This window comes from Heloderma suspectum, chromosome 2 (genome assembly GCF_057233095.1).
Source record: "Heloderma suspectum isolate Gila_16-S chromosome 2, 16-S_ref, whole genome shotgun sequence".
Taxonomy (NCBI): domain Eukaryota; kingdom Metazoa; phylum Chordata; class Lepidosauria; order Squamata; family Helodermatidae; genus Heloderma; species Heloderma suspectum.
This window is the reverse complement of record NC_139459.1, coordinates 358555959-358575770: the sequence shown is the minus strand read 5'-3', so window position 1 is coordinate 358575770 and position 19812 is coordinate 358555959. Positions and strand designations below refer to the sequence as shown.

The 19812-nt window shown below is 44.9% G+C and overlaps 2 protein-coding genes across 20 annotated transcripts in view; one reads left to right on the top strand and one right to left on the bottom strand.

Moving 5' to 3' along the window:
• Nucleotides 1-793: 793 nt before the first annotated feature.
• Nucleotides 794-12335, bottom strand: APOM (apolipoprotein M). Of its 3 annotated transcripts, none has more exons than XR_014788643.1 (8): nt 12191-12335; nt 9080-9222; nt 6843-6916; nt 5595-5693; nt 5361-5459; nt 3522-3562; nt 1276-1573; nt 801-1171 (listed from the first exon to the last, which is right to left on the bottom strand). XR_014788643.1 is itself a non-coding variant. In XM_084841032.1 (7 exons), the coding sequence occupies exons 1-6, from the start codon at nt 12299-12301 to the stop codon at nt 3537-3539; spliced, it is 552 nt and encodes a 183-aa protein (XP_084697158.1). In that variant the 5' UTR covers nt 12302-12335; the 3' UTR covers nt 794-1573; nt 3522-3536. The 3 variants fall into 3 exon arrangements, 1 of the variants encoding a protein (XP_084697158.1); XR_014788642.1 differs by having other exon boundaries at nt 801-1162; XM_084841032.1 differs by having other exon boundaries at nt 794-1573.
• Nucleotides 12336-15151: 2816 nt separating this feature from the next.
• BAG6 (BAG cochaperone 6) overlaps nt 15152-19812 on the top strand; it is a 28382-nt gene continuing 23721 nt past the window's right edge. For 4 of the 17 annotated variants that reach the window (XM_084841028.1, XM_084841030.1, XM_084841029.1 and 1 more), the window contains exons 1-2: nt 15962-16051; nt 19491-19599. In XM_084841028.1, the coding sequence (XP_084697154.1) occupies nt 19522-19599 (78 nt within the window). In that variant the 5' untranslated portion in view covers nt 15962-16051; nt 19491-19521. Of the gene's footprint in view, nt 15659-15919; nt 16052-19455; nt 19600-19812 lie in introns of those variants that run through there. The other 13 variants (XM_084841026.1, XM_084841019.1, XM_084841025.1 and 10 more) reach the window with 11 other exon arrangements.

Here is a 19812-nt window from a genome sequence, read left to right as displayed (position 1 = left end):
GTGTGGAAAGAATCAAGGTGGAAGAAGCAGTGAAAACATGGGAGGGTTATGAGTGGAAGACATCATTGACTGGATGCCCTGTAAAATTCTGTGAAGGAGGCAGGTCGATTGCATGATAAAAGCCTTGTCTGGGAGAAGCACCCATAGAAAGGTGCCTCTTCCCGAGTCAGCCCATTGGTCCAGCTAGCATAGTATTGTCTACATCAGCCTTCCTCAACCAGGCTCCCTCCAGATGGGCTGGACTACAACTCCCATGATTTCCATCTTGTATTGCTGGTGGAAGATGATGCGAGCTGTAGTCCAACACATCTGGAGGGCACCCTGTTAGGGAAGATCAGCCTATATACTGACTGGCAGCAGCTGTCTGGGGTTCCATGCAGGGGTTTCCCTAGCTAGAGATGGTGGTGATTGAACTCACGTTCTGCATACAAAGTGTGTGCTCTACCATTGCGCTATGGCCCTTCCCCAAATCATAGAGTCATAGAATAGTAGGGTTGGAAGGGGTCTACAAGGCCATCGAGTCCAACCCCCTGCTCAGTGCTTCCAGTTCATTGGCCTGCTAAGTTATTCCAGTACCATCGGCTTACTCAGTTCTTCTGCCTTTTCGTCCCTGCCTATCAGTTCCTCCTTTTTCCCCTTCCCAACCCTGCATCAGCGTTCTGTGTCCCAACCTCCCTTGATTAAAAGCTGATTAAAAGAAAAAGAAATAGGAACAAAACACCCCAAATTATTGGGGAGGGAGTGTGGACAAAAAGTGTGTAACCAAAATCAATTGATGATGTAAAAGTAATGTGGTTTTTGTCTGGTTTGAATAATTTATTTTAAAAGCAGCATTTGGGAAATCTAAAGGTGCTGATTATAATTACTGCAATATTTCCAGATTTTTAAAAAGAGGATTGTGTCTCCAAGCAATTTAATACCCTTATATCTCAGTCCTTGACTCCACAACCCCACCTCTTCACTGAGGGTACTTATTCCAACCAAAGGATGGGCAGATCTGCCTGTTTGCAGCCCTCCATTTCCACATTTACCTGTTTTTAAATCTCTCTCAAAATACATATTTAGATGCATATTTTGATATATTAGCTGACAAGAACTGTGCTGCAATATTCTGAGAGGTGTGAAATCCTGTGGAAAGCTAAGCCATTCCAGGGGCGGGCAACTTGTGGCACTCCAGATATTGTTGGACTGTAACTCCCATCATCCCTCACCATTGGCTGTGTTGGCTAGGGCTGATGCAGCCCAGCAGCATCTGGAGGGCCACAAGTTGCTCACCTGTGCATTAATCCAAAAACTCCTTTTGCTTTGGGATCCACAAAGGACAAGTTCTTCAAGCATTCCTTTGATCCACCCCTGAGAGCCCAGCCTCGATCATCCTAAGTGCCACCATTCTTGGATTCTACTATCATTCAATTGTCTATACATTACAGTTTGGTGGTGGTGGGATTTTTTTTGGTCACCAGAAAAGGAACTTTATTTAACACGACAAGATGCATGAAGCAATTGATTCTCCAAGTGAGTGAGGCAGCTAAACGTCAGTGGATGATTAATTCCTGCCACAGTGGGTTGGAAGCTGAGGACAGAACAAGAAAGAAAGGAATGAGGAAATGAGGGGGTGGGAAGGATGATATGAAGGAATTTGAGGCTTCCTATTTCATCGGGTGGTGAACTGGACCTGGTCAGCAGATTCTAGAAGACAAGCCTGCTGCAATCTTAATGTTTCCAGTGACTGTTGTGCGACCAGAACTGTGCAGGCTCATGTGCTTCTGCCTTGTGTGCAAATTTCCCCTCCTTCCCCTTTTCCATGATGCATTGTTACACGTGCACTGAGATAAATGTTAACCATGGTTAGCCTCAAACTACAACTTACATCATGGTAAGAAGTGAATGTGCAGATTGATTTGAGCTAGCCATAGTTAACTTTAATCTTAGTCAAGATGTGACCCTGCACTGTGGCTAGCTCAGGAAAAACAATGAGGGAGGGGGAATCCTATGCAACAGAGAGTGAGCTTCTGAATACATGAGGGGCTCTTGGACTGTTCAACCATGTTTAGAGGGTTATGTCTATAACAGGCCCTAGCTCTGCCCATGAGTTTGCCATATGCCCCCAGTTCTGCAAACTGGTTAGTTGGCTAACTCCCATGAGGCTTCACCTAGTATTGTAATCCAGTGGCCCATTCCTATGAAACTGCTGGGTTCACACATACATGCATAAGACCAGGCTCAGGGCTGCTGTGTGAACACAATGTAAGAGCTTTTGGAGTTGTCCTGATGGTATGAGCTGGCCCAAACTCTTGCTAGTTGTGCAGCTTCATATCAACACTCCTATAGTACTCAAGGTTGCAATTTTCATTCCTATAAGCCTTTATGGCTCAGAGCATGAGAGAGGATAGGAGACAATTCGTCCACATTCCATTCTAAAAGACTTCTCCGCCTCCATAGATCCAGCTATGTGGGCACTTTTCTATGACCTTGACAGACCGTAGGAACAATGTACAGAACTGTAAACGCTGCGTTAAAACAATAAAAATCATTCCCAAGGGTCTCAAGCTCCACATCAAGAAAAGTTACCATCTGTATAAACCATACTGTTTTATATAATGTACAAATGTGCATATGTTTACATATTTTGCAGAATTGCTTCCGTAAGAGTTATGAAGGGCGTCACCTCCTTCATCACCTCCTGAGCATAGCCAATCAGCTGAAGCAAAGCCCCACTTTCGCTCTGGCTTATGAGATTTCACCACTGATTACTCACATACTTTTAGGCCTACTTTTGAAGCCTTAAGGGCTAAAAACATGCTTTCTTAACACAAAAATTAATAAAGTGCCCCTGTGCAATGTATTTCTATAGCAGGGTTCACAAAACGTCAGGAAATCCTTTCTACCTCAGCCTGCCAGCTAGGGAACCTTACTTCTGCCACGGAACTCCACCACATTGCAGAGGACTCTGGATTATATTCTAGTGTGAACTATGTATGTTCATGCAGTGCACTGGCTAAACCTGTTGGGCCTCATTGTTGCCCCAACTTGAACTTGTGTGGTTTCCTCCATTCTAAAAGGCTGCAGTGTCTCTCCTAAGGCTGAGTTACTGGCAGTAAGCGAAAATACTCCAGTATTTGGGTATTCTGTCTCCACCCCATTTGCCTTCAGTCCCACCCACTACTGGAATGTGCCCTCCACAATTCCCTGAAATAGAATTCGGCCCTCAGGCTGAAAGAGGTTCAACACACCTAATATAGTGTAGGCCCTCTTTCTCTATCCCACTCCTTCTCTCTCTCTCTCTCTCTCTCTCTCTCTCTGCCAACCCATCTCTCTCTGCTACTCCATCTCTGCAGGCTGCATGAAATTAGGCTGCAAACTCTCCACTCCAGATCTCTAAGGCTTTGGGGAGTGAATCATTACAATTTGGCACTCTATGAGAAGGTGTTTTGACTCTTGGAACAGGGAGATTGTTTTTCGAGGATGGTAGTAACAAAACCGTGTATGTGTACAGGGTGGGACAGCATGGTTTGTCTTACCCCAGAGTTCGAGGGTCAGGATTCTTGGAATTCACAGGCACCTGAGTGATAGAAGGCAAATTGTTATAAGAGTGGAATTTATTTATTTTTGCCACGTTGGTTATGACCCTGGCCTTTGGAATCCAGAAGTGTATTTGTGAGTCTGCAACTATCCAGGCACAAGAAGAGACAAAGTTAGCAATAGTAATGTCAAGTTGTTATATCAAAGCCTGTCATAGACTAGGAATTTTGCAGTCTCCAGCCCCAGGAAATTGTAGTTGAGCTATAAGTCAATTGCAAAATATGCTTCTGCTTAGGGTGGATATGAGGTATAAGATCTTGAATCTGCGGTGCTGTAAAACAGTTTTTGTAGAAAGCAGTAAAGACATAACCTACTACATCTGACAAAAAGGACCCTTTAAACATAAGAATTCCCTTGCTGGGTCAGATTAAATCAAAGTGTGATATAGTAATTAAGAGTGTTGACCTAGGACCAGGGAGATTCAAGTTAAAATCCCCACTCAGCCATGAAGCTCGCTGGGTGACCTTGGGCCAGTTAGTATCTCTCAGTCTAAGCTACTTCACAGTGTTGTTGCACATTGCCCAGTGGTGGTGTGGTAAAATTTGAAGTGCAGGCGCCCATCATGACAGTCCCCAAGGCCACACCCCCAGGGAGAGTTCAAACATGCAGGCAGCTATGTTGATCCATATTAACAAACCAGTTCTAGCAGTTTTCATCTTTCACTAGGAACAAGTCTTTTATGAAGCTATTGGGTCTTAACTGCCCATTCAAGATCAAGCCACCACAAAATATTTTGCAGTTGTGAGGGATAGCTGACGACTGAGAAAATTCATCCCCTGTTCCTGCAGCTGTTCTCACAACATGCTAACCCACACTCAGTGGTTGAGTGTGGGTTGTTGTTGAACCATTGGTAGTTTGTTGAACTCTGGGTTAGCAAGTTGTTTGAACCAAGGACATTTTCCACAGAGTTGTTTGTCAGCCATGCAGGGTGGCTTGTTAATCTCCCTGAACAACCCAACAACAAACCATGGATTCTCAAGGTGACTTGTTTGAGAAAAATAAGCCATACTGTATGGTTAACAAGCAACCCTGCAGAAAATGTCCTGGGTTCAGACAACACGCTAACCCACAGTTCAACAAAGAACTCACGGTTCAACAAACAACGCACACTCAACCACTGAGTATGGGTTAGTGGGTTGTGCGAACCCAACTGTGAGGACTGCAGCTAAACTCAGAGGAAACAGGGAATTCTGAGGTGGGTGGCAGATGATGTCGGCACCTCTGCTAATAAAAAATGTCGGTGCTCCATCCCTGTGAGTCCTGGCTCCATTATACCACTGGTGCTGCCCAGAGCTCCTTGGAGGGAGGATAAAAACTAGTCAGTATACATATACATACATACATACAGGTCTGTCTAATCTAGTGTTGTGTCTCCAACACTGGTTAGCCAGGTGCCCACAGGAAGTTCACAAGCAGGGCATATTTGGCTGGGAGCCACCCATTGTAGGAGGAGTCAAGCTGGAGGACATTTGTGGAATTCAGCAAGCCTCTTCAACAAATCTTACAGGAACATAGGGAGGTGACTTATACTGACTCAATGGTCCATCTAGCCCAGTATTGTCAACACTGATTTGGCAGAAGCTCTCCAGTGTTTCAGGCAGGTATTTCTCCAGCCTTACCTGGAGATATCAGGGATTGAACCTGGGCCTTTCTACATGCAAAACATGTTCTCTACCACTGAGTTATGGACCTTTAAATCCTAGAGTGGGCCCCTCCACCAGGGGCCAGTGCTAGTGCCGAAGGTAGAAAAGAGGCTTGTTCATCGGTAGTATACATACCTTGATTCCTGGGTATAAGCAGAAATTCACCCATATTAAAACAGGAAGCTTTGTCCTTGAAATCAGCAACACAGTCTTCAGCAGGATGGAGCACCCGGGCTGGGGAGAGAAGGGAGGTGCAACTCAGACCCAAAGAGAGAACCCAGGATACTTGAGTTTGGAGTGCCCTCCCTCCTAACCTATCCAACAGCATTTCCTTTCTCCTGGACTCAGATGTTGGGGCAAAGCACTTACAGTACAGGAGGATCCTCTGATAGTCTTGGTCTGATTCCTGCACAATGATGGAGTCGGGACACTTGGCAGAGAACAGTTCTGTCCTCATGTGGGGCCGGCCTGGAGTGGTGAAACCAGACAAAGACAGGTTGATGGACCAAGAGAGAGGTGGGTTGCAGTCCAAGGCTGATGCACATATACAAGAGAATTAGGTGGTACAGCCTTCCTTGGACAGTATCATGTCAGAATGTAGATGAGAAAATTGTGTGTTTGAATGCTCTTCTGTGTCCAAAGAAAAAGTCCCTGCCTATGGAAAGTTAGTCTGCCAAGGGCAAGTAAAGAGGCTCACACTCAAGTACAGATCAATGCAGCAGCTCGATGCAGTCGTAAATTTATTACGAGTATAAATATTTTTGGAAGCGCAATTAATTTTGAACTATTCTTTTAATTGGGTTAATACTAAAAGAAATTATAACATACAAATTATAAACATATAAACCATAATTTCACAAGAAGAACTAAGACACTTTTGTTTTTTAAAACTTGTTTCATGCATATAAAACAATAAAAGTAGGTTATCCTACATCTCTAACTATTCTAGAAAGATATTAAACTATATTAATGACTGAATAACCACTATTGCTTTACCTGATGCTTTACATCAAGGATGGGGAACATGTGGCTGATGGGAACTCCCATCATGCCTTACTATGCTAGCTAGGGCTGATGGGAGTTGCAGTTCAACAACATCTGGAGGGTCCCACATTCCCCACAACTTCTTTACATCAAACTTCTGACATCTGATGCAGGAGTGATGACTCGGTCATTGATATATTGTTTTACCAGTTGGACTGATAAATGTACGTCTTATTCGTTTTCATGTAGTTTAAGTTGCCCAGGCTCGAAACAAAGTGCATGAAAATAGATCTGCAACTTTGTTATCCTTAAATTATCTTTAGTTTTCTTTAATGACTAGAGGTATGGCGTGGCGCATCGGTTTTCCAGATACTGGGTTGGATCCAGACTGACTTAGTTCGTCATGACTAACAAGTCTCATTAATTTCAATAGGGACCCAGTGTGATTAACTTAGTTTGCCTCCAAGTCATTGATTCTTGTAGACACCTTTGCTCTCAGTTTTTGACTGCTACATCGTGTGTTTCACAGTCTTAGTAGTGCTATACCAGGGGTGGAGAACCACTTTCAGTCCAAGGGCTGAATCTGAAAGTGGGTTATCAGCTGAGCTGGGAGGAAAGAAAGTTGTCTGTTACCTTCTGTAGCCATATCAGGGCTCTCTTCCATAAGCAAGTAAATCCATGATTTGTGGAAACACTGACCTGTCTTCCTGGGAAAGAGAACAACAGATAAAAAATTATGGGAGGATAGATGGATGGATATGGGGGCCAAAATGTAGTGGATGCTTTGAGGCAGGATTGGTGAGGCAGAGAATCATAGGGAACTGATAGGGTTGAAAGAAAGAAAAAACGTCACTGATCATCTCTGTATTTTTAAAAAATTCCTCTTGATTTTTCAGGATCACTCCATCTGACTTACAGTGAATTCATTCCCAATACATTAATAAATCCAGGGAAAGGTTCCTCATAACTAGTGCATCCCTGACAAATGCCTGCCAAGACTTCCCTTGAAAAATAATGGACTGCACAGAAGGATGGACAAAGGGATGGATTTATGGAGAAAATGAGGGATGGTTGTTTGAGCATCTGCTAAACCGAGGTGTATGGAAATGGTGGAGAGCGGTTATGGCAGCTTTCTCCCACCTGGGGTCCTCCAGACTACAATTCCATCCCTTTAAGCTGGGATATGGTAACAAAGTTTCAAAGTAAGAGATCTCTGGACTCTACCTGGAAATCATGACCTCTGACATGGATGCCTTTTCCCTGCCCTTAGTTATTCAGTACTCTCTGCCCTTACCATGGGGGCGGGGGGGGGGGAGAGCGAGAAGGAGAGATGTGCCTCAGGCATCATATTTTGGCTGCCATTGAAAGGTAGCGAATTTGTCAGTTTATTACTGTAAGCTGAGACCATGAATATTTATTTCATGGGTGAAAAAGAGAGGATAAGAGGATGCCCTCCATGGCTAATTGCCCTTCTTCCTGTGATCCCTTAAACCGCAGAGGACCAGTACCCCTTTCAGCTTAAAGGACCAGGGTGTGTGGGTGAAAGATGCCCAATTCTTCCCCTTCCATTTAGGCTGCAGGCTGAAAGGAAGCTGCTGCAGCTGGCTGAGAGCTTGTGACTATACCTCTCTTTGCTTTCAGAGTTCCCTGTAAGCACAAGGGCAATGCATAGGCACAGACCTTGGCCTCCCTTGGTTTGGGAGGCAACCTGCTGACATTTTCCTGCAAGAATAGGGGGTCCTTACTGACACAGACAGCTTCTCCTAGCCCGTCCCTGTTTCCTCTCTTGTGCTAGGGCTTCTAGGATGTCCACATAAGAAGGGTTCTCTTCGAATTTTCTGCCTCAAATATAAAAATATTTTGAGTCCTACACTCTGCACATGCTCAAGAGATGCTCTTTATTATGATTACCACACATGTTCCAAGGTCCAGCAGTTCCAGAGGGCATTAGGGTGTTTCCAGATGAGGCTTTTATTGTGCAAATTATTTCTGTGCTTAGTCCACGGAATGTCACAGGGGATCCAGGCATCATTGTCTTCCACTTGTAATCCTTCTGTGTTTTCCCACCAACTTTTCTGTCTTTTTTGTCCATCCACAAAAAAAAACGGTAAGGAAGAAAAGGCGGAATAGCTGCACAATGGCTACGTCCACACAATGGCTGTGTTCAACATAATGCTAAGCCATGTTTTATCTCAGTCATAGTTTATTGCTTTAGCCATGAATTTTCTTGCATATGAGCAAACAAACCTGGCTTGTTCCCTCTATTTCTGGTTTGTTTCTCTCCCGTCCATTTTACCAGCCTTCAGAGTGTTCTCAGTTTTAGGCTGCTCTTGCTAGGCACCTCTGTTTCAGGGCAGAGATATCAGCACAAACAAGCCATAGATAAGCTATGATTCTGGGTTCAGACATCACAACAAGCCATGGTTTAAACAGGGATGGGCAGAAGATAGCTCTCCAGATGTTTTGGACTTCACCTCTCAGAAGCCCCTGCTAGCATGGCCAATGGTCAGGAATGCTGGGAGCTGAAGTCCAAAACATCTGGAGAGCTACTCTCTGCCCACACCTGGTTTAAACAAGCCCGTGTTCACAACCCAACAACAACAAACCAAGGGTACTCTTTCTGAGTTGTTGGTGGTTAAGATATTATGGGTTGTTTGCATGGATGGATTCAGACACAATAACAATCCAGATATCAGCAAACCACACCATGTCGGTGTTATGTGCAAACTAGGCCAATGTCGTCTGACTGGTTATGCTAGGATCCATCCATTTGGAAGCATCCTTGGTTCAAAGCTATCCCTGGAGGGATAGGGTGGGAAGGGATGCACTTCCATAAAGAGGACAGAAGTGTTGGTGGGAGGGGAACTCACAGTCGGATGGCAGCCTGTAGTTGTAATCGCTCTGGGCTGTTGGTCTGAGTCATGCTAAACATGGTGCTGTCGGTACTGGTGAATGTCTCCAACGAGGAAGGAGATGATGAAGCGGCAGCTATGAAGAGCCACTTGCCGAGATACTGCAAAGGCAAGAAATGTGTGTATTTAAACCCCAAAGGCTTTTCCTAGGGAAAACCAGCTTTCAGAGGGGACGATTCTTTCCCCAGCTACTACATTTCTGCTGCCACATTTGGCACCCCACAGGGTAAAGCACCTTGGAGTAGACACTGAGGAGGGAATTGTGGCAGAAAAATGTGGGCAAAGAGTTTAGCACTTTTTCAGCTTTTCACTGCCAAAAACTGAATTCCTTGCAAATTGGTTAGAATGAAACAGGATGTGTCAATTTAACTCAAACAAAGAAATAAAATCGCCCCCTCCCAAACCTGTTTTTCCCTAGAAAAAGCAACCATCAAGCTTTAAATACATGCATTTACATGGGGAATGCTGGGAGTTTGTAGGACTTTTTTCTGGCTGGGGCATGCTGGCTGGGACATACTGGGAGCTGGAGTTTTTTTCTGGCTGGGGAATGCTGAAGTGTGAGGCATGTTTAGCAAGCCATGCCACCAGACCTCATGGAAGAGACTTTTGGCTTGACCTGTGCACACTGTAACCCCACATGTTCACCAAACATGGAAGAGTGCACCCATTTTTAAAATTATTTTTGGGCAAGACTTTTTTTGTGGATACAACCCCCCCCCCCCGATAACTTCTGAATGTATTGGGTGTTTCCATATGAGGTTTTATTGTGCAATCACCCTGCCTCAAACACAGAATTTTAAGAAGGTTCTGGATGAAGTCATCTTCCATTTGTAACCCTCCCGTGTTACCCCACTGCTTCTTCCATCTTTTTTCTTGCCACAAAAAATCTGTTAGGGAGCAATCTTACAGCTGCTAGTCAGCGGCTGGACCGCCGTAATATACGTCAGTTCCCTGAGAACCAACCTTCCCCCCTCCTACACTGCCTTGCAGGCAGCTCGGAACAGCCCCGTGCTCCATGCTCGGAAGAGGAGCATGGAGTGGCCTAAATGGGGTGTTCTGGGGGGGCGTTCCAGGGCGGGGAAGGCAGAAATGCCAGTACAACACATCCAGCATGTCGTCCAGCAGCCTTCTTCCCTGCTCCGCCTTCCCGTGGCTAGACAGCTGAAATTGGCTGTCTAGACGAAATTCAGGGCAGCTGAAGCACAGAGGGGACAATCCGTGCTTCTCCTGCCCTGCATTGGATAGGCGGTCGCCTCCAAGTTTGGAGGCAGACGCCTATCCTGACTGGATCGTGTCCTCCAGGAGAGAAAGGTGGAATAGCCCAACAATGCCTTTTGACTGGAAGTGCTAGGAGCTGTCCATCTGGAAGGATCCATTGACACAAACCTATAGAGTGCAGCCATTATTCCCTCTACTTTCAAGGCTAACCTATACTTTGGGGGCATATTTGAGATCAGATGTTTAGAGATTATATTGAATGGTAATGTACTACATGTTAATTTCAATGGAAAAAGAAGAGCTGGACTGCCATGCTCTTGAATAAAATTACTAGTTATAAACTGTTGTGGAACTGACAGATAAACTCAGTATAGACTTTAAAAAAATGGATTCTATTTATTAGATACTGGAATAGGTATAGACAACTATTAGCAACTCTGGATAAACTGAGATCAATCTTATGTGCTGTAACAGCAACAAGGATAATTGTACATGGATTAGAAAGAATCAGAATTTTAAGTAAATAAAATAAAAATAATAAAGATAAAATAATACAAAAAATCTCTGTATTTCCAGAGTTCAGGTGTGAATGCCATTGCTTATGTAGCCAAAATGCACCACCCATGCACAGCAGGGAGGTATCAACAGATTTGGGGGAACCTTGAGGTTTGCAGAAGTACAAAAAATATTTGCACATCCCACCCACAGCGGAATGGAGGACTGCATGTATTCACTGGTTACAGAACGTTGACTGATGGGTGAGGGTGTGGGGAACCTGGAAACTGGGTGGAAAGAGGTCTTGGAATGGCGTATTGTGGAGAAAGGCATGGCTGACTGAATGGAACAGTGAACAAGAACACTTCACACTGCAACATTTTGTTGCAGGTCTCATATACAGGGCATTTTATACCATGCAATAAAAAATTATGTTAGTAGTTTATCTGAAAGAAACAGCAATTTAACAGCATTTTGAGTTAGTAGTGAGTTTCCTAACTGCAGGAAAAATATTCACTGCATGCAATTGGAAAAGTCCTACAATCCTTCCATTTAAGAATGGTTTAAAAGAGAATGGACAGCTGCACATTATAAGATTACTGCACTTTTGTGAGAACTGGGAAACTGGGAAATAACTTTATCAGAAGATAGATTACATTTGTGATGTACTGGAATGGAATGACAAATATTGATATAATGGATTTCAGTGCTTTCACTGCCATAAGATATGCCAGGTCCCTCCGGCTTAGATATCTTTTAAAGGGGATTAGAAACATTTGTGGAAGTTAGGTCTAGGCATGATAGCTAAATAGAACCTCCAAGTACAGCAGCAGTGTGCCTCGGAATACCAGATGCTGCGGAAGCAAACAACCAGAGAGGCCTTTTGCTCTCACCCCCTGTGTACACACTTCCTGAAGGCATCTGGTTGGTCACTGTTGGAAACAGGAAACTAAAAGACCCTTCCCCAGCCTGGTGCTTCCCAGATGTGTCAGACTACAACTCCCATCAACCCCACCCTGCATGGATTATGAAGTGGATGATGAGAGCTGTAGTCCAGACATCTGGAGGGTGCCAGATTCAGGAAGTCTGTATGTTCTTTTTTATGTTCTTAATTTTCATCCTTATACTTCATTTACATTGACACAAAACTACTACTGCTACAAATAACACCCCACCCTGCCGTGTTTATTATTTCCTTCTCTGTCAAATGCTGGATTGATATTTTTTCTTTCTTGGACAGCTCTGCCCTGTACCAGCTGGAGCCATTTGGGACTTTGAAATAACTGCATCTGTGTTGCTCCCCTCCATACACCTCCAGTTATTAACCCCAGCACCCCTAGCTGAGTTTGTAGCTACCTGGTCTCGGTTCAGCTCACTGGCGTGCAGCTTCATGGGTCTCTCGCACAGGGAGAAGACATCCACAAAGACCCCGTAGAGGTAGAGGAGATAGGACCAGAGGCCCTCCATTGTTGGAGTTAATGGAAGTTTTCTCTCAGAATCCACCTGCAAGGCTCACCTTTGCCCCCTACTTGTTAAATGTTTAGCCTTCTGGGGTCTAGAGTCCACACTGGACTGCCCTGTAGCTCATAGTGTACGTGAAACTGAAATCCAGAAAGCCCTACCAAGCAAAACCAGGGGCCTGAGCAAACAAAGGGGGATTAATGAATCCAACAGTGTTTGTGATGGCGGAGAGGATGTTATCACTGGTAACGAAGGTAATACTTGGAGTTAAGAAGGGATTTCCCCCTATGTTAGTATGGCTGCTCCACTGACTTAATTTATTTTATTCATGGGGCCAGGGCTGGTTTTTTCCTGCTGTGTGTGGTGTGATCCACAGATACAGCTGGCTAGTTTAAATTGGTGTGTACATTTTAACACCATCTCTGCCACTCCTTGTCTTCCCCTGCCCACTTGGTTTCTTTCCCTGCTCCCTCGCTTACAAAGTACCCTAGTTCATCTGCTCCCTTTTAGCTAACAGCACACAACTTCTTCTGTCCCCATTCTTGTGTGATGCCCCTGTAACTGCCCTCCCATTTACCTTGCTGAAACTTGACTGTTTGTCAACATTCTATTGCTGGCAGCTTCCCCTTCAGCATTGTTAGTGAACAGATTCATAGCCACTAAGGAGGGCCATTGCTACCTGAGGCAACTATAAAAGATGCATATGAACTTATATGGTTTAATAATAATAATAATAATAATCCCAAAGTGTTTCAGTCCGCAGAGCCTCTCTTAAGTGGAATATTTGTCAAAATGCCATGCCATGACAGCAGCTTATCCAATGGGAAGGGATGGTGACAGATGGGTTTAAGAGGTGATTGACAGGCAACACCCACTTTTTAGTATTTACTCTGCAGGCAAAGTTCCCTGCTTAGGGGCACACTGCAAACTGGATGGTATAGGCTGAACTGTGGTGGTGGTGTTGAGAGGCTGGCCCTACCTCATGACCTGTCATTGCACATTTGCACATTAGTTTATGCTTGTTAAATCCATGTACATTTCAGATTGATGACAGGCCAAGCTTTTTTTTTTTAAAGAAGCAAAACAAAAAAACCCCAAACCTCAGTCAAAGATATATTTTTTTTAAGGGGACAGGCCGTCTTAAAACGGCAAACTTTGCCCTTATCACTCCCTCAGTGATGAAGAATACGGCTTAGGACTGCCTAATAATAATAATAATAATAATAATAATAATAATAACAATTTTTAAATGGCAGCTTTTATATAGTGCTTCTAAAGTGCTTCACATATATTATCTAGTCATCTTTACAACAACATGATAAGTCAGTGTTATTATTCCCATATTGCAGATGTGGGGAACTAAGGCTGATAGAACAGTGGTTTGCCTTTTAGGCCATCTGGTGCTGGGGTGGACAGAATGTAGATCTGGATTTACTGGTAAATCTCTGGGTGATTTGCAGTAGATCAGCAAGGACTTCTGCCGTCCAAGTGTTTTAACAGCAGCAACAAAATGACTCCTTCCTCCCTCTCCCAATAATACTGCTCTGAAATGAAGAAAAGTTTGCAGTAACTTGGCATGTGCAAGGACTGTGAGCTCCATACTGTTCTGATACTCAGTACTAATTCCTGGGCTCAGAATTCTTTAATTCTAAGAATTCTAATTTGCACCAGGCTCCAGTTAGTGGATCTTTGGGTTCTAGTACAAAACCTGAAATCTCCCCCCCCCCCCCATTTTAGTGGATTCGTGGCTGAGGTGAGATGGAATCTGGGGAACTTCTGAATTGTAGCTCCACCTCCTAGCTACTACATCACCTCCTCCTCCAGCGTGATCTGTAGAAATATTGGTGCAGCTTTTCAGCGCATGCAGAGATTGGGGTGGGTGGGGGACCCCCCACTTGCTGAAACAAAAAAGAGTCACGTGTCACTTTAAAGAATAACAAAACGTATGCCTTAATACATTTTTTTAGTCTTTAAGGTGCCACAAGACTCTTGGTCACTTTTGCTATTACAACAGGTTAACAAGGCTACCTCCTCTGGAAATTCTCCTCTGTTGAATATCTGCCTGTCAGACACCTATCAGAGTTCTGCCCTGCTCTGGAAGAATGGCAAATGTATTCTTTATAGTATGGGTCAAAAGATCTACAGTTAGATTTTTGGCCAAAAGTTGTAATTAACAGCGGAGGCCCTGTAAATCTAATAACGAATTGAATATTGGCACCTGCTAGCCTTCCCAACTTGGTGCCCTCCAGATATGTTGGACTACAACTCCCAGCATGCTTGCTGCAAGATGCTGGGAGTTGTAGTCCAACATATCTGGAGGGCACCAGATTGGAGCAGGTTGGATTATGGGAAAACACAGAGCAGGGGGGGCGATTTGTGGTCTTCCAGATATTTTGGCCTACAATTCCCATCAGCCCCACCAGCATAGCCAATAGTGAGGGATAATAGGAGTTGTAGGACAAAATAGTAATAGTAATAACAATATGTTCTGCAGGGCCACAGGTTGTCCACCCCTGACCAATAAACGACTCTAATGGACGTGCCCCATTTCGGATATCCTTAATTACATTAATTTAGTGACCACGTCAAATAAAGTTGCGTCTTAAGGACGATAGGGCCGTTTCCATTCTGCGAACAGTTGCTAGGATACGGGCTAAACAAAGATGGCGGAGAAAGGATTTGGTTTTGGGATTAGCGGGGAGATTGTCCTAAGCAAACATGACAGACGTCGCAAATGCCTGTAACTAAGATGGCAGACAAGCTTGCTTCACCGCGGACCATTTGCCCTGAAGCGGCATGGCGACCACAAGCCACCAACAAGAGCGTTAATTGCGTCACAAGAAAGCTGCGTTAAGTGAACAGTGCGCAGGCGTGAAGCTGCTAAGCTCATCCTACGCCGTCCGAAGGTTGAGCTAAGTTTTTTGTTACTGAATATACAATGCTGTCTCCGCTCAGATGCTAAAATATATTTTAAATCGAATAATGGGCAAAAATGTGGTTGAGGAAGCTGAGAGGGAAACGGCTGCTGTTACTGAGATGCGTAGCTAGAAAAGCAGCAGGCATTGTTTTGGACAACTATAAATGGGAAACGGAAGAGTAATGAGCGAAGGGTCCTAGCGCATGCGAAGGAGCGGGTAGCCTGGGAACGCGGCGACACAACGAGGCAGGAGACGCTCCAGGCGCGAGGCCAGCGGCGGTTTCGCCACCAACGCCCGGTTCGGAGGCTTGTGGACTTCGAGAAGGGGCAGGAAAAAGGAATTTAGTGGGAAAAGAAAGGAAGCTGAAGAATTCGGCGATCAAGAAGCCCCCTTTCTCTGTTGCCTCCGAGGGAAGCGGAAGTGCCGCCATCTTGAAGAGAGGCAAGTGAGTGGCATAGGTGGAAAGTGTAGTTCGTAGAGATAAAAACGTGCAGAAAGATAAAGTCTGAAGTTCCGGTAAAAAATGACCGCCTTCATTGTTCATGATCTCTGTTGATGCGGAGTGACGTTGTGGTGTCTCTTGGTTTCTTCATGGTGAAACTTTGCACTGGAGGTTTAAGAGTAGAAAGGCGTTTCAGTCTGAGGCCGGTAGTGTTAATAAGGACTCCGGTGGTTTATGACTCTTCCCTTTGCTTCTTTTTTCTAGCTCTATGGAGCGTGGAATCCGCATCTGAACGGACGTTTGTTTGACCGGAAGTGTCTAGTTTTTGAGCGGAAGTGGGACTTTTGTGCTGGAATTGGTTCCTATTTGATGGGAAGTGAAAGGACGGGGGGCCAGGTTGGAAAAATAATACTGGGGTCCAGTATATTTTATTATATGTGGGACTTGAGGGGGAGGGAGGGAGGGTGTTTTCATCTCCATGGTGGGCAAAGGTTTGTGTGTATGTGTGTGGGGTTATAAATATATAAAGTAATTTGAGGCTCAGATCCCGAGACATATAAATGGGGCAGGTCCTGGGAGCTTTGTGGAGGAGTTTAGTGGTGCCTGCTGGGCCCAGAGCTTAGCAGCTGACTGCTCAGGGAAAGGACCTCTGGGGCATGGTGGTGTGGGGGGAGCCTGGCAGAAATTAGCCTGGTCCTTTGATTCTGTCTCCTTAGTGTGAGATTTCATACCTTCCCCCTGAGAAGGAGGAAAAACCCCTAAAATGTCAGATCATGTCCTGAGACCAGGCACCATTCACTAGATACACTTGTGCCCCAGGGGAGGGGTAGCTGCATTCTCCATTGGGGAGGGTTTTTATTGCCATTAGGCTTTTATAAGAGATGAGGTCACTTTCTCCCCCTTAAAACTTTTATGGTCTTATCTCCCTTTGTTGCTTGCTGTGGTGGCAGTTGGCTGTACTCCAGGAGCCTGCTTTGTAGATAACAGTCAGAGATGTGTATTGCAGTCAGACTTGTTGAGAAGGTGACTGGATTGGCTTTGCTTCCAGGGGAGCTCAAATGAAGTTTGTTTATGTAGTACCATCCAGGTATATGGTGCTTTGCAGAGCAACGAGTAAAAACCAAAGAAGCAGGTTCCTGTCCAGAGGAATTTACAACTTAAATTTTGACTGTGTGGGAGAGCGCAGTGTGCTACAGCAGCTAGAGTGTTGAGAAACTCTAGGTTTAAATCTCTGCTCAACCCTGAAGGAAATAGGGTGCTCTTGGGTGTGTCACTGTCTTGCATTAAAATGGTCTCACCCTTAAGTACGCTACCATGAGCTCCCTGGAGAAAGGACAGAATAGAAATGTGGTAAGGAAATAATGTCACTGTGGCTTTTGCTTCTCCTGTTCAATGAGTCTGAGCCACCTGAAGGTCTCCTGCTCTCCCTTACACACTATCTGTATTACTGTTGTGTAAAGCGAACTGCGAGTTGAGAGGGGGTCAGAGCAGTACCTTGCAGTTTATGAACTATAAAGGGGGATTGCCTATTTCCACTGCTTAATGTGGACAACAGTTTTGTAGTTTGTTGTTGTTGTTGTTGTTATTATCCATCTTTGATTTGTGGCGTTAGAAAGAATCAAGCTCTGGAGGGAGCAGTTCTATTGGATGGTGACCGGACTATCCAATGCAGGGTGGGTGGAGCATGGAGGGGATTTTCTCCTTCACACTCTGGCCACCCTGCATTCCCAGCTAGACTGTCAATTTCGGCTGTCTAGCCATGGAACTTTGGAGTGAGTGGCGGGGGGTTGGGGAGAAGCCAGGCGATGCATAAGAAGCATTGTACTGGCACTCCCCACCCCGGGAATGCCCCCTTTTCCCCCACTCCATGCCGCTCTTTTGAGCGCGGAGCCCAGGGACAATCCGTTCTACCTATGAGGCAGCAGGGGAGGAGGCAGGGAGGCGGTTTTCCGGGAACCAACCTTGGAGTGCAGGCGTTGAGGTCGGTTCCTGAAAACTGAACAATCCTATGGCTGTCTAGCCACTGTCTAGCAGCCATAAGATTGAGCCCTAAATTACTTTTAAATTTTTGTGTATAAAATACTTAAAAAAATCATTTTACTGTATTTGCTTAATTATTAAATTGTGAGCCCCTTGTGGACTGAAAAGCGTGCCTTGAAAAAATCTGCTGTAGTGTTTTGAAAAGGCAGCTTTATCTCTCTTTGTTTAGGAAGCAATCTTCATCCCCTACCCCACTTCCTTAAATTTATGATGTTGCCTTGACTCTGCTAGGTTTATGAGATGACTGGCAGTTTCTGAGGCAACTGATGCTGACAGTGCTGTGGTGCTTTTCTAGGAAACCGGCAAGCTTTAGCCAGGCTTCCTGAATACACCATCTTATTAATTTTGGCAGGAGATGTGTGCATCATCCATACTGAACCGAACCCTTCTTTACTAGATAGCATAGGAGCATAGGAAGCTGCCTTATACCGAGTCAGACCGTTGGTCCATCAAGTCCAGTATTGTTGACACTGACTGGCAGCAGCTCTCTAAGGGTTCTTTGAACCTGGGACCGTCTGCATGCGAAGTAGGTGCTCTCCCCTGAGCTATGGCTCCTCCCTATAGCAAGGCCACTGTGGGATACACAGTTTTGTTTGTCTGAACTGCATGTGCCTTTGCTCGGGCAACAGTACATTTTGGATGCAGAGTCCGTTCCATGAGGCTTGTGATTTTATGGGCATCTGATCTGCTTTTTAAATTTGCAGTCATTCTTGCACCCCTTCTGCTCCTCATTTTGAAGAATAGAACTTAAATATTCATAACAGGATTTCTGTTATAAGTTTATAAAATGAGAGATTTATTTATTACATTTATACCTTTGCCCTTCCTCCAAGGAGCACGAGGTGGCATAGGTGGGTTCTCCCCCCTCATTTTATTCTCATAACAACCCTTTGAGGTAGGTTAGACAGAGATATTGTATCTGTGTGCCTGGCCCAAGGTGAACTTATGGGGTGAGTGGGAATTATGAACCTGGGTTTTCCCAGTCGTCTGATGCTAATTTGTGAGGGTGGCATGCAGCCAGTGATGGGCAGAACCAGAGAAAAAAGTGGGAGGAGTCAGCGTACACTCCCTCCACCCCCATCTCTCCCCACTCCCTCCACCCCCCATCTCTCCCCACTCCCTCCACCTGACTGCACTTTCCCCCTGTTTTTCTCCTTCATTACTCCCATTAAGAGAGGTCTGAACTGATCTCTCTCTCTCTTTCTCAAATACACACACATGAAGAGGAAGCGATTCCCAGAGCGATGGTCCAGAGAGGGGGGGGGGGCTACACTACAGTGTCCAGAGAACTGAATTATGCTGTGGGCTGTAGGTTTTCCAACAGTGCTCTAACCACTACTCTTCATTCTCTCTAAAATGAGAGATGGCTATAGAGATGTGACCCCCCCCCCCCCGGGAAAAACCCAGAACAGATTTGAAAAGCCTTTTTTCCCCCAGGGATTTTTGGAAACTTTGGAAAAATGTTTTCTCAATTTTTTTTGTCCCCTGTCCCCAGACCTTCTCATCTCAAGATTGCTACAATCTTGCTTTATCTTCCTTTCTTATATATACTGTGCTATGATATGTGCTATGTAGTAATCTTACATTTTATAACCCAGTTATATGCTACATAGATATACATGGATGGTTATAATTTATATGTTGCTTTTCTTAAAATAATAACCCAAGATGTATTTGAGTAAGCAAGTACTCCTTCCCCCTTTGGTTTTTGATACCTTCACATCTGCTGGTAATTCTAGACCTCTGGTTAAAATTTCCAGATTGACCTGTATCTCTCCCCGCCCCCATCTCACAGAAGTATTTAAGGAAGCATTTCACGAGGCACCATGGCGGAGCCAGAGAGCCTTGAGGTGATGGTGAAAACCTTGGACTCTCAGACAAGGACATTCACAGTGGAGGAAGAGGTGAGAAGCAGCTGGGAGGCAGAAGGCAAGGGGCTCAGCCTGTACGATTACCGCGAAGGGGCTATGGTGTAAGTGTGGCAGTATTCTTCTTGGCAGCAGGCCACTGGGGTGGGGGTGGGAAGAGGCAGTTAAAGTAGATTTCTTCAGTGTTGTTCAGTACCAACGAGCATCAAAAGTTGCCCTGGATCCAGAGGTGGCGGGGTTTAGCACAGC

Excerpts from the sequence above, each read along its gene's own strand:
- APOM (XM_084841032.1), bottom strand. The coding sequence starts at position 12,301 with ATGGAGGGCCTCTGGTCCTATCTCCTCTACCTCTACGGGGTCTTTGTG. Across the intron at positions 5,694-6,842 it reads CCCTGATATGGCTACAGAAG|GCCGGCCCCACATGAGGACA; the intron begins GTAACAGACAAC and ends TCACCACTCCAG. Across the intron at positions 5,460-5,594 it reads TCAGAGGATCCTCCTGTACT|CCCGGGTGCTCCATCCTGCT; the intron begins GTAAGTGCTTTG and ends TTCTCTCCCCAG.